The sequence below is a fragment of the Sciurus vulgaris genome (genome assembly GCF_902686455.1).
Source record: "Sciurus vulgaris genome assembly, chromosome: 10".
In the NCBI taxonomy this organism is placed as follows: domain Eukaryota; kingdom Metazoa; phylum Chordata; class Mammalia; order Rodentia; family Sciuridae; genus Sciurus; species Sciurus vulgaris.
Genome location: NC_136470.1, coordinates 93424806 through 93439939, shown reverse-complemented (window position 1 = coordinate 93439939; position 15134 = coordinate 93424806). Strand labels below are relative to the sequence as shown.

The following is a 15134-nucleotide window of genomic DNA, read 5'->3' as shown; positions in this document are numbered from 1 at the left end:
CTTATTTCATTTATATATTTCATTATATAATATATAATATATAATGAAGGAGGAATAAATCTTTCAGGTAAAGGTGCAGCTGTGAAAATATTGCTTAAAATGCATAATCATAATAATGGCATTATCATACTATTGGAGCTAAACAAGACATGACTTTTATTTTAGGGGTAAAAATTTCATCCTTCTGTTAGTCAAAATTTATAATATATCCTAAGTACACATCAGAGGAGAGATGCTTAGTTAAAAATCAGTTCATTAGAGGAATAAATTGTTAATCAATTTATGCAGCAAAAATTTGTGGGGCCATTCTTTGCATCAGACTGATGTGAGAACATAAAGAAGTATGAGACACAGTCAAATCTATAAGTCACAGTCTGGTGGATGTGTCAGGGACTGTGCCACATGCCAAGTTACACTTGAGTGATACCCTAGTTTGCACGTATCTGTGATTCTTCACCTTAATTCCTCCTTAAGGGCAGAGATCTTATTAATTTCCCTATTGCTACAACCCAATACAGTGCCTGACTCATAGAAGGAACTTAAACATGTTTGATGAATTTGTTACTAACTCCAATTATTCAAAAGGTTGAGGTGTCTAGAGACACTAACTAAGAACAATACCAGATGCTAGCTGGTTCTTTTTCTCTCTACTAACAGTGATGAAAGAGGTATTTTTGGGTAGTAGTTGCAGGCATGCTGACTTCCCATGTGACTTTCTCTCTCCTCTGCAGATGCAGCATAGTTCTCCCTAGGGATCTCTGCTCCTGGGAGGCAGCGCCAAGGGCTCCTTCCCAGCTTCTCATTTGTGTCTCCCTATGCATCCTTTCTGGAGAGCCACTGTAGCTGACAGTGCATTTAGGCTGCTTCTATGAGGAAAATCCAGAAAGAAGCATGGAGGAAGCACCTGTCCCTTTTATACAGGGAGGATGAATTCTTTTTTTCAACCTGGAATAGGTATATCTGGCTTCTTGTCCTAACATCACAACACTTTGGTTAGAGGTGAATGTACAGTATTTTTCCCTCAAGAAAACATAAAATATGAAGGCAAAGAGCCTCACCTATACAAGGTTTCATTAGACCTAACAGTTCAATGTGACCTTGAGCAATGAATGTCAGTCTTGCACATAAGCAGGTTTTCAGGTCATTCATTTTATACAATAAATGTGCTTATAGTCTTAGTTATTTTTTAATCAGTAATGGATGTTGTATTTTAGGACATTTCAGCTCAATAATTAGTTGAGTTGCATGTTTTCAGGTCTTAGTTCAAGTAAAAATGAGCTTATACCATGTAAAATACAAAACATGCCCAGTGTTACATCATGGCAAAATTGGTTGGTACTCCCTGCATTATTCCAAGTGTGTCTCACTGACTGACATTGAGACCAAGACAACCACAGAGGACAATTCAGTTCAGTCTCCAGGACAGAATCATCTGTTTATGCCAGACATCAAAATGCAGATAGTGTTACATAAGAAGGTTATATGTCACTTTATACACAACAGGAAAGAGATAGAAAAGAAGTGTTATTCATATTATCTGTACATTCATTCATTTGGAGACAGAGTTCTAGATACTGGGTGGTATAAAGGTAAACAAGAGACAAGGCTCATTTTCTCATGAAGTTTACGTGTTAAGTGGAAAGGTAGACAACAAACAAAATCAAACAAGACCCAGTGATAAATACAAGGATGAGAAACAAGTTGTAGGAGATGTGATAGAAATTGGGTTCAGCCTTTCTGAGGAGTTACTACTCCAACTAAAACTTGAACAACAAGAAGGATCCTGCTTTATGCAGACATGAGGGGACAGTGTTCCAGAGAAGAGAAGAGAAAGTGGGGGCAGTGGGCAGTCAACTTGGTACTTGAGTGGATGGAGAGAAAGGAGTATCCCTGGAGTTTAATAAGGGGCAGGGGTCAGAGAAGGTGATGGGGAGGAGACCAGGTGCCCCATCAAGAGGCAGGATGATGACAAATGGACAAAAGGAATAGAATAAGAAACAGAAGGAACTTTGGAATCAGATGATATGAAAATACAAGGCGGAAATCTGGGAAAAATTCAACTTGCTCCAGGCATGATTTCCATCAGGATCTTACTGGTATTCAAAACTGTCTCTGACGAAGGCAATCTGCAGTGCCATTTTTGTTTTGAAATGATGACTAAGACATTTTTAGCTCTTTTCAGAGTCTAATATTCTACCATAGTGTCTGTAACTGGCATCTTTCCCCCTGATTACCAACATAAACATATGGAAAATACAGATAAGCCAACAGAAGAAAAGCAAAAATTGTTCCAAATCCAGCCACCCAAGAACAACTACGGTTAACATTTGGGTACTGACTCTGCTGTGGTCTGAGTATGTGTACCCTATAAATCATGTGTTGACCCAAGGTGATGTTATTATAGGTTGGGTCTTTGACCGTATGCGTGTTGTCAGGCCCGAGGGCCTCTTCCATCCTTGTCAAGGGGAGTGCTAACCTTCTCTCCTTTCATACAACACAGGTTGGATCTTTGGTAGGCAATGAGGTGGAGCTCATTAAAGGGACCCTAGGGAACTGGGTAGAACTTTTTGCCCTTCCAACACATGAGGACACAGCAAGAAGGCACCATCCATAAGGACCTGGCCCTCATCAGACACTGAGTCTGATCTTGAACTTCCCAGTCTTCAAAATTTTGAGCAATAATACATTTCAACTGTTCATAAATTATCCAATCTAAGTTGTTTTGTCATAGCAGCCTGAAAAGACCACGGCAGATGCTCTTTATAGTTACATAGTGCAGAGGTTCATAGGCTCTGGAGTCTGGGGAAATTCATGGCTTTGCAACTTGCTGTATGTGGGTAGTTCATTTGTAAATCTATCTTTTTTTTTTTTTTGTGGTGCTGGGGATTGAACCCAGGGCCTTGTGCATGCGAGGCACTCTACCAACTGAGCTATATCCCCAGCCCTATAAATCTATCTTAACTGCTTATAAAATGCCACATAACTATAACCTCCTTAAGCCTCAGTTTACTCCTGCAAAATTGGAATACTAATATTACCCTCTTCATAGGACTACTGTGAACATTAATAGAAAGAATCCACATAACACTACTGACTTAGTGCCTGGCACCTAGTACATACTTCAAGACATCAGTTATTATGCTATTGTCATTTTACAAAGCTGGGATTATATATAGGTCTGTCAGGACCTAGACTATTATTCCAATTACACTAACCATTTTTTCATGATCTTAAATATTTTTATATGTCATTTAAAATAGCTACATAGCATTTTGTTATGAGGATGACTTCTAAGTTATATTAGCATCTATTGTAGATGAAATACTTAGACTTTTTCCAGACACTAATTTAATAAAGGCTACAGGTGAAATATAGCAAACTTTCATAATTACTGCTCTAGGATAAAGTCTAAAAGGTAGGTCAATTGGCATGTATATTTCCAAGACTTTAATGCACATTATAATGTCTTCTACAGTGAATATAGTAATACTCTGGGTAAGAATAACATCTGGAGGTAAATAGTCCACATATGTATGAGTTTTGTAGGCACAATTTATGACTAGCTTAAGGTAAATGCTCTACTCTCCTCCCGGCACTCCCAGACTTTTTTTCTCCACACCTGTTCTTACCTTCTGGTTGGCATTATCTCTTCTCATTCCTTAGTGAAGCTTCTCAGTCCCAGACTTTCAGCTGAAAAAATTCACTTACAGTTCCCTGATTTTCTAGGAATTCTGTACTTACCATTCTTTTGACTCAAAGGCATAAACTCAAAGAGTTTTGATATAGTAGAAATACAAGTCCCTTATCTTATAGATAAAATGAAACTAAAATAGAGGAAGCAAGAGATTTGTCCAGGTTGGTCCTGTGGTCCATGCTATACATAGACAGCTATTTAAGGTTGGCTTATTTCTTTCTCTTCAGTGCCTAGTTCAGCAGCCAGTACTTATGAACAACCAGCAATGTTTGCTAAATGAATAACTATTTAGAGTAACGTACACCTCCTAGGATTGGGGGCTGGAAAAGACTATAGAGGTGTGGAAGCTGAGGTCTAGGTTGGTTGATGAGATGTAAACTGTCATGCTGCTATTAGTGAGGAGTGGGAATAAAACTCAGGTCCCAGGAAAGGGAACCAGGAGAAGACATGGCTAGGCGGGTGAGGTGGGTGTTATGTAGAGAACAGATTAAACTAATTCTGCCTTGCTCCAGAGAGGGCAAAGTCAAGACCAAGCAGAATTTGAACTTCCTGGTAAACCAATTTCAGCAAGATATAAAGAACCGCCTTTTACTAATTAGTACTGACCAAAATTGGAATGTTTTTTGAAAAGAAATGAGTTACCCCTAGTTGGCTATGATCAAGTAGAAACAGGCAATAATTTGTCGAGTGCTTTTTAAAAGAAACTTTTGTTTTATGTGCTTGATAGGGATAGACATCTTCTAAGGTCTCTGCCAAAATGAAGATTAAATGACTTTGTGAATATGTATCTTGATATGTAGGTAGTTATTTTTTCATTGTTGATTTGTTACTTTGTGATGAAGGGTTAATCCATTATTTTTCTAATTATAAGTGGAACTAGATAAATTTTAATGTCTTCCTTAAGTTACGATTCATTCTATGGTTCTAAATAATAGTTTGCATGCTAACTCAATGTGCTACACACTGTAGGAGTTCAAAAAATAAATGTAAATTAGCTCTAAAGTCTGAAAAAGTTATATTTTAGATCGATTAAATTATAGGCTCCATGCATTTGAGCCATTTGATTGAACTCAGCTAGTCTCGGCCAAGTGTATCAGTTGATCACACTAAGAGTACTAAGTATTCATTAACTCTTTTTTTAAATTAGTGAAGGTTAAGATTGAAATAAGAAATTTGTATTGATTTTAAGTGTGATGAGATAAAAATGTTCTTTTGCAAGTTTCTGAATGAGGATATGAAATTGTTTCTCAGTATGGAAGGAATCCTTGTAATATTAAACTGCAATATAGAGTTACTGGAAGACCATCAATAGTATAATCATTTCATCTGAATCCTACGGGTTAGACTGCCACATAAATGAACTCTGTTCCAGGAATGCTTTCAATTTTCAAGATTTCATATCAGTAATAGAAATGGAGATCCTAACAAGCTCATGCCTGAGTTCAGTGAAAAGCTCTCTCTCAAACATCAATCTAGGAAAGCTCTGACGAGCATTGTAGATAGCATCTGTGAGCACTCTGTGATTCTAGCCAGGAAGGAAATGGATTTAAAAAAAAAAGAAAAACAGCAAGAGCAAATTTTTGTTTATTTTTTCCTTGACTCCTTTCCCCATCTCCTGCCCCTACTCTTTAAAAGGCTAAATATGGAAACCAATGTTTAAATCAAGCATTTAATTTTATTTATCAACAATATTTTGGACTCAGTTAAAATGAACAAACAAACAAACAACGTTAGGCTCAGGTCAAGATGGTTAATCCATTGGCTAGAATATTCCAGTCATGACATTTTCCCACCCAGTTAGGAAAATACATAATACCCAAGGGCAACACAACTTCCATGTTTCAGACATTGTGCTAGATGCTAGAGAAGTAAAAATATCAGGCATGAATTTGGTCTCACCAAAGTACAGCAAATACATGGCATTGGTTCACCAGGGAACCTAGACTAGGCTCAGACCCTTTTCTGACCCAGGATTTCAGACAGTTAGTGCTAATCTGTCACAAAACTGTCATAGGAGGTGACATCCTGGTGGGAAAATCAAAGGTTCTCTGGTAAACCAAGTCTCACTTTGACAATTATAATGTTTTTTTTTTTTTTCCTATCTATATAGTGAGTTTCATTTTATATGTATCCTGTGGAAGTTTCAGGTTTTTTTGAATGCAACTCTTAGAAATGAAAAGCAAAAAACCAATTTTAAAAACGTTACCTCCACTGCTGCTTTTGCCCTTTCGAATTCCTCTTCTAAGGAGTGATTTCTAGAAAGTAATGCACTTCCCCAGCGATGTTCTTTGGTCAGTCTAGCCTGAAATAAACCAAACACATGATGTTACACTATTAGAATCACATGATACAAAAATATGGGTATTTTTCCTTTTCTCACCTTAATTCTTCCTTAGAGTTCAAGAAGCACTTCTGATTCATGTCATTTTTGGAGTATTTTGCAGGCATGATTTTGCCGTAACTGGGATGTTGCCAGAATGTGTGTGAACATGCACGCATGATTCCCCCGCACCCCCCCCCCCCCCCCCCCCCCCCCCCCCCCGGGTGTACCCGCCCTGGTCGTGTTGAAACCAGGTCCCACCTCCCAAGCACACTATTTCAGTAGGACTGGGTTGGGCATTGCCGTTTTAGCCACCCTGTCCACATGATTCTAATTTGCAGCTAGGATAGAGAATCTCCATTAGAAAAGTAGACCCAGACAACTGATAGCCAGCTTTCTGTTAGGCGGCCAGCCTCCTGTGAAAGCAAAAAAGTTGCAGAGATGAAGTATGGCTTCTAGGCCTCCTTCATTCCTTACCCAGCATTCTCTTTTCTCTGCTTTCTGTACTGTTTTACGTCCTATTTCTCAGCGCATTGTTCTCTGTTACAGAATAATGACTTTTTTTTGGATAAAATCATGTCTGATAAGGCCAACAGCTTTGTCAAATTAACAGGCAAGCTGGTATCTATCTTAACTTAGCTAAATGTAATTATTTCTAGAATCCCTCCCCCACTCCAAGACTGCTATCATTTTAAAAAAGTTCTCTTTAATTTCATAAAAATGAAAACATTATTTCGGAAAAGGTCAAATATAAAAGTTGTGCCTCTAGATCATTTTCTTTGAAGTCACATTCATGTTTATGCACCCACAGAGAGAATACAGTAATGTACTTAAGAGTTTTTGAAACATAAATGGTGTGTTATTCTGCAACTTGCTTTTTTTCTTCACTCAACATTGTATTTTGGAGCATTCACACATTTAGTACTTGTGGATCCTCTGCACACCACTGAAGGTGGGATTTTGGTAACGTTTGTACTGCTTCTGCTTGGCATAGGGTTTGGCAAGTGATGAGTGTCCTGCAGATGTCTGGGCAGCAGGATGAGCGGTTGCACTGATGAGATAGCTGGGCCTTGTGGAGAAGGACAAACAGGGTATGTGCAGTGAATTCCTGGCTCCCTTTTATTGAAGGTTTGGATGAAATTTCTCTACACAGGATGCTCAAGTCTAGTTTTCACAGAAATTTTGTGAATAGCTCCGGGCGCCATCCCAGATCTATTAAATAAGAAGCTCTGGGGGTGGGGCCCGGGCATCAGATGTTTGAAAAGCTCCTCTGGTGATTTTCAAAAGCAGTCAGGTTTGAAAATCACTGTTCTATAGTGAAACTTTGCTCTTCACTGAGCACTAAACATCTATACAGCTCAGCTGCTTTTCTTTTGTTCTCTACCATCACTGGTCCTGAAGAGGAACCCCATTTTATTGTGACACAATAGTACTATCAGTGCTCACTACATGCCAGACACTGTTATAAGTACATGAGAGTCTATAACCCATTTTGTCCTTTCAATAAGATGATGACATTGAGGCACAGAGAGCTTAATTAACTTGCCAGGGTCACAGAGCTAGTAAACAAAAGAACCGGTGCTTATGGTCATGGTCATACTCAGTGCACTGCATGGCCTTTCATGGGAGGCAATGTTTACCTGACCCACTTTAGGAAGACACAAAACACAGAAAAGCTGTCCCTACAGAGTTCATGCAGGGTGAGGACCAAGTAACCTGAAAAATATTGTGGGTTGAAAACAAAGAAGTAATTACATCTAACACTTCTGATACTAAACAGGGGTCAGACTATGTTTTGCTCTAATGAAGGTGGAAGGTTAATTTATTGAAGCGTTATGTTATCTCCTCCGTGTTGTCAGTAGCGCTATCTCCCCATTATCTCCTGGCAGACAGTAGGTGCTCCTGCAGGCCATATACATTTGTTGAGAAGATGCCTTTGGTGAAGAGATAAGTGAATGAATTAAAGGTATTTCCTCTCCTTGACCCTAGATGGTGTTCTCCGTCAAGACTTCCTGGCCAAGGGGGAGCTCCTGGGAGATTGAGAGGGCACGTGATTTTTGTCCTGGACCTGGAGTGGCTGAGTCTGTGACATCACAGGCCAACTGGGGAGGGGAGTGACTGCAGGATGCCCAAGGGAGCTGCCTAGTAAAGGCCCAGGCCTGTGGGTGTGCGGGGGTGAGGCCACTGCAGTGTGTGTGTGGTAGGGAAGAGTGCCGAGCAGTCCCTGGTCCTGCCTGGGTGCCAGTGTCTAACTGGCAGGTGGGCCAGAGTCACTGGGCACTGTGAGCAAGTAGCCTCTTGGGAGGTTTCCTGGGCCCCATGAATGTGTATACTGCTCCCAGTCCAGACAGCTGGCAGGGAGGGGGACCTCAGACCTAAGTGAGATTGACTAATACACCATCCTGTCTAGTGGGGCCTTAGAACCAGATTTTATACAAGTTAATAAAAATAATGGGCCAATTTGTTGGACTCCAGTATTGTGGAAGCAAACTTATACTTGCTGCAGAAGCAAAAAAAGGTTACTGTAAATCATAAGAAAGTTATGAGAGCTGTATTTTTAAAATGATGCTACATGCCTTTGTATATATTTAGTAGCAGCATAAACTAATGGGATATTTTTGATTGTCGCTGAATGTTTTTGTTTGGAAATTGCATGGTCCCTGGGTTCAATGGATTGAAAAGAACATAAAGATCTTCTAGCTTAAAATAGGACTACTTAGGTCACTTATACTTTGAATATTTGTGAACTGCAAGCTTTTCTTATTTATGTCTAACTTTGATGCAGAGTGTGAAATATGTGGTTGTTTGGTTTCTAATTTATGCACATTACATTTCTCAATCTACATTATTTTGTTTATGGCAATGACAAACCTTCAAAAGCACATGGCTGTCTTCTGACAAGGAGAGACAATGTGGTATTGTGGGAAATACCAGCAAAGGGACTTCCTTGGGTCCCCTTTTACTCAACAGAGGTAAAAAGGAAAGAAAGTAAATCCTAAAAAAAAAAAGACACAACTGAGTCCTAGTGGGGAAAAGCGACCCTCATGTGAATAGGTGGGCTGTACCTGCCACCTTAACACCCATCAGCACATGCTGCCAAGTCAGGGGCACTGCACTCACAGTAATTCTCTTCTGGGCTTTCTGCAGAGGGCAGCATCCTCAGTGCAGAGGATCTGCCCACTGAGACCCCCTTCCCATGGAATTGTAGCACTATTTCCCCGGGTGCTGTTCTCTGAGTACTGAAGAACTCAACAAACTGGTGTAGAACCACCTCTTGGTCATATTCTGGGAGACATCTGAGAAGTAGGATTTGTAAATGAAAACTGTTTTTCCAACTTTGAAAAAGGCAAATCGAGATTGCTTGATTTCCTAATATTATGCTAGAGCATTTCCTAATAAGTCTACTTGACTCCAGTACAAGATTCGCAGGGCTGCTATAATAAATTCCCACAAATTGGGTGGATTGAAACAATAGATATTTATTCTCTCAAAGTTTTGGAGACTAGACGTCCAAAATTATAGTGCCAGTAGAGCCATGCTCCCTCTGAGGGCTCTGGGGGATAATCTGTCCCATGCCTCTGCCAGTACTTGGTAGCTTCAGGTGGTCTATGGACATAACACTCCACGTTACTTCCTCCTCTATTCTCTCAACCCCTCCCCCATATTACTCTTATAAGGTTATATTCAGGACCCACCTAAGTAGAAAAGAATCATTTACTTCTCTTGAGATCTACAGTCACTTAATCACCTCTTTGCCATATATGGTAATATTTGCAAATTTTGGGTGATGTGGACATCTCTTTTGAAGACCCCATACAGTTCTCTACAACTCTCATATGGTACTCTTGGGTTGGCATATATTAACAGAAACATACAACTATAAAGATGCAGATGTTTATAACCTTTTAAGGTGGCTAAGTTCTTAGGATGCTATAGCCTGAGAGAGAAATTAACTCCAAAGGGGATATGGTCTATGGTCTTGTAGAAAGATAATCAATTTTGTATCTAACTTGGGAAACTCAGTTTGATATTTCTTTTTCTTTTCTTTCTTTTTTTTTTTTTTTTTTTTTTTTTGCGGTACTGGGGATTGAACCCAGGGCCTTGTGCTTGCAAGGCAAGCATTCTACCAAATGAACTATATCCCCAGCCCATCAGTTTAATATTTCTTTCCCAAATGGCTATATAAATCTTTGTTTCTCAATACTTTGCTTTTGGAACCAATTCTTTTGTCTTCCTGTTGGTCCCTTTGTAAATAACATAAACAAATTAAAAAAAAAAATGTGAGCATGTGGTAAGAAGTAAATGTTTGAGTTTATTGCACAAGGTTATTTATTTGTACACCAGAAAATAAATGAAAAGGTACCTTGTGTTCATAAATTGGAAGAATAAGTATTGTTAAAATGTCCATACTGTGCAAAGCAATTTGCAAATTCAAAGCAATTTCTTTTAAAACACCAATGGCATTCATCACAAAAATAGAAAATAAAAAAAAGAAATCCTAAAATTTATATAGAATCAGAAAAGACCATAAATATCCAAAGCTATCTTGAGCAAAAAGAATGAAAGTGGAGCATCATCCTGATTTTATAATATACTATAAAACTATAGTAAACAAAACCACCTGACAGTGTGAAAATAGAAATGCAGATCAATGGAATGGAACAGAGAGCCCCAAAAGCCATTTGCTTACAGTCAACTGATTTCTAACAAAGTGCCGGGCCGGGGATATAGCTCAGTTAGTAGAGTGCTTTCCTCGCATGCACAAGGCCCTGGGTTCAATCCCCTACACCACCAAAAAAAAAAAAAAAAAAAAAAAAAAAAAAAAAAAAAAAAGCAAATTCATCTGAATGCGCAATGCTTTAAGGCTTTAAGGGCTGGGGATATAGCTCAGTTGGTAGAGTGCTCGCCTCGCAAGCACAAGGCCCTGGGTTCAATCCCCAGCACTGCAAAAAAAACAAAGTGCCAACAACACATATTGGGGAATTTCAGTCTCTTCAATAAATGGTATTGGGACAACTAGATATCCACATGCAAAAGAATGAAATTGGACCCTTATCTCTCACCATATGCAAAAATCAATTCAAAATAGATTAAGTAATTAAATGTCAGACTCCAAACTATGGAACTACTAGAAGAAAACTTAGAGGAAAATCTCCATGATGTTGATTGGGGCACTAATTTTTTGAATTTGATCTCAAAAGCAAAGACAACAAAAGCAAAAATAGACGAGATCACATCACACTAGAAACTTCTTCATAGCAAAGGAAACAATCAAAGGAATGAAGAGACAATACACAGAATGGGAGAAAACATTTGCAAATGATGCATCTGATAAGGGATTAACTTTCAAAATTTGTAAGGCTTTCCAACAACTCAGTAGAAGGAAAAAAGTGACACTGCTAAACAATGGGAAGAAGACCCTGAATTTTTCAAAAGGAGACCTACAAATGGTCAACAGGTATATGAAAAAAAAATACTGAACACCACCATCCTCAGGGATCTTACTTCACATCTGTTAGAATGGCTACAATCGATACAAGAAAACCTAACAGGTGTTGGAGAAGATGTGGAGAAAAGGGAACCCTTACACACAATTGATCGGAATGTAAATCCGTACTGCCATTATGAACAGGGTGTGGTACTTCCTTAAAAAATTAGAAATAGAAATACCAGATGGCCCAGCAATCCCACTACTGGGTTTATATCCAAAGGAAATGAAATCGGATGTTGAGGAGAAATCTGTACCCCCATATTTGCTGCAGCACTCTTCGCAATATTAAAAAAATGCAGTAGGAGTGTCTCTCAACTGATGAATGGATGAACAAAATGTGTTGCGTTTGCACAAGTGAATTCCATTCAGCTTTTAAAAAGACAGAAATTCTGTCATTTGTGACATGGATGAAACTTGTGGACATCATCATATTAAATGGAATAAACCAGGTACCAAAAGACAAATACCACATAATCTCACTCACACGTGCAATCCAGAAAAGCTGCACTCACAGAATGAGAGTAGTAAGGCAGTTACTAGGGCTGGGAGGTGGGGTAGGGGAGGAGATGTTGGTTGAAGGACATAAAATTTCCTTTAGAAAGGAGGAATATGTTCAAGAAATTGATTGTATGGTATGGTGACAAACTAATAAGTATTATATTTTTGAAAGTTACTAAGAGACATTTTAAGTGTTCCTACAAAAAATAAGTCTGAGAGATAATACATATGCTAATTATAGCTCAATCAACCTATTCCACAGTATATACCTGTTTCAAAGCATCATGCTGTACATGATAAATATACATATTTTTCATTTGTTAGTTAGAAGTAAATAAAAAATAAATAGTTCAGTGCATTTTTATGATGGTATAAATGACCCATGAATGGTGTTACAAGAAAAAGAAAGCACTGATATTTTTGTCCAAGACACTGCCTTTTCTTAGCAGGCACTTTTGCCAGTGAAACAGGATCTGCTTTCCTGTGAAGTCTGACCTAACAGAACTCCATTACTGTCACTGGCTCTTTTCTTCATCAATGTTTCACGACCCAGCTGGATTATGGCTCACGGATACAAAGGGCACCGTCTATCAGGAAGAAGAGGCAGAATTTCTCTCTCAGGATTCTAGTTTTACAGTTCATATTCTCTCTTCCATTGCAAACAAGTACAAACAGAATCTTACTGTGCAAATGCTATTTTATTTTGATAGTACAATTACTATTTAGGGAAGCACTATTTTCCATATTGTTAGAAAGACCTTAGGTTATTTCTAAGACAAGTTTTATCTACCTTACCTCCCCCTACCCTGCCCAAGGAAGCATAATAAATGCTATGAACCATACATAAATGCTAAATGTAAGCAGAGGCAGTTTCAAACTGAAATAAGTACACAATTTTAAATTATGAAACTTTCCTACAATCTAGCAGTATGTCCATGCTGGTTAAAAACAGAATGAAATACTGTTGTACTGTTTATAGGCAAAAGTTTAATTTGGGAAAATGTATATATGTAATGCTTCTAAAGTGTTGATATTGATTAGTACCTAAATAGAGGTATGATAAACAAGATAACTGTATCCATAAGTTTGAGTTGCAGCTGTTTTGATAGCACAACTTCTGTATCCATGGTCTTCAAACTTTAGTGGGCATCAGAATTACCTGGAAGAGCTTGTTAAAATGTAGATTGCCGGGTCCCTTCCCCAGGGTTTCTGATTTAGCAGGACTGGGGAGGGGTCCTACAATCTGCATTGTTAATAAGTTGCTGGGTGATGATGCTGCTCTTGCTGGGCTGGGACCCACATAGAGAAGCTTTTATATAGATATTGGCATTATGTGTGTGTGGGTAGAACTCTGCAGATCACACATGTGCTCTACTGTGACCTTTTCTCTTTTTGCATGATTTTGAAAAATGTTCCACAGCTATAGCAACCTCCTGGAAATACGTTGGTTTTAAAAATGGCATTTTAATTGGTTTAAGCTAATTGGATCTTAGGGTATTACACTCTTCAAAGAAGAAAGCTTTTCATTCCTCCAGCTGTTGTTTGTTCTAAATGATAAGCACTAGGTAAAGGGAGAGAAGAAAGAATTGAATAACTTTTCAAAAGGAATATTGTGTTTCATTTTCTTTATTTGAAGTTATGGTTGTGATCAAAATTTTGATCTGAAAATTGCTGGATTCGTGGCTGTGGCTGTCACAATGTAAGGTACCCCTGCCTCGCCACTCTGACGGCTGTTCAGGACTTCTCAGCCACCTGCCTTTATATTATTGCTAGAACTCTCCCACCAAAATGCATTTCAGAAGCTCAGCATTCTTTCAAAAGAAATTAAAAGGGGGAAAAGGGAATATGTATAAAAGGAAAATATAACAATTAACAACTTTAATGACTGCGTGACTTTAAAAGCACTGTCATTAGTATCTGCTTGAGGTCCAACCTAGGTGACCATTTAGTACTAGCTGGCAACCTTGGGCAAATGACTTAATCTCTTTATTCTCATCTGTACAGTGTATATGTACTTGTAGGATCCCTGTAAGAACTGAATACTATGATTCATGTAAGTACAAATACATAGGGCATAGTAAGTGCTTAGTAAAACTTGGCTTTTGTTACTATCTTTTAGGTTAGTGTGTATCAAGTAAGATCCGTGATCATTAAAAAAAGTATGTGTTTAAAGCCTTAAGTTTAGTGGTCAATGAAGAAGAATTGGATTCTTACACTGGAGCAGATTATTGAAACTCTGGCTTCATAGAGATGCTTAGAGTTCTTTTCTTAATTGCTCAACAGCCATTTGTCATGGGAGGTACACAAAGAATGCTGTCTGTCATGTGTCAAGGGCAAATTTCCTTTGTAGAGGCTATGACAATACATTTTCCTCATCTCCATATGACTGTGAAATTCTATGCAGAACATTAAGGCAAATAAATGCTGATTTTAAATAGAGATACATAGTCCATTACCATGTATAACTAAAAAATTAGTTTCCAAAGTGATCAAGAATAAAATTTTAATTCTGTCCTTTCTGCTTTTAGGATCTGCTTCTATTGTTATATTTGATAAGTGTTGTTTTACTTTTTCTTAGCATTCCCTTGGTTGCTTTTCCCCCTCCACTGTAACAAACATTTGCTGAGAAACTATTATGTATAGATTTCCTATTATGCTGAGACTGATTCTTTGGATTTATTTCCTTTTTTCTCAAGTTCTTTTCTTTGTTCTTTCCTTCCATCTTTGACCATTCCTTCTCTTCAATAGCTTGCTGTGTGTGTGGCCCAGAGGGGAAATGGGATGTTGATGTGATAACTGTACTGTCTTCCAACAAACAAAACTATCAATATTTACAGTGTATCTAATGTTTCTATTAGATTTAAAGGTCTAATACTTCTTATAATCTAACTCATCTTTCTGACGTTTTTATTGCCTCACTTATGGCTTTATACAGTCACTTTGTTGAACTGAAATGGAATGAAATGGAAGTCATTAGCCATTCTTTTGAAGTAAGAGGTTGAGAATGAAATTAGGTACGGGAGGCACCAAATCCTATATGGTATCAAATCAGATGACAATCATAATTTGTCTTCCAATGTTTCTGGAATTCAGTGAAAATATTCTTTCAAATTACTTAGCTCAGGGTTTCA

General features: G+C 38.2%; 1 protein-coding gene across 16 annotated transcripts in view; it reads right to left on the bottom strand.

The window, feature by feature from the left end:
- Positions 1-15134, bottom strand: part of PEX5L (peroxisomal biogenesis factor 5 like) — a 220983-nt gene that overhangs the window by 55396 nt on the left and 150453 nt on the right. For all 16 annotated transcript variants that reach the window (XM_079156366.1, XM_079156355.1, XM_079156353.1 and 13 more), the window contains one exon: positions 5901-5996. In XM_079156366.1, coding sequence (XP_079012492.1) covers positions 5901-5996 — 96 coding nt within the window. The remainder of the gene's footprint in view (positions 1-5900; positions 5997-15134) is intronic.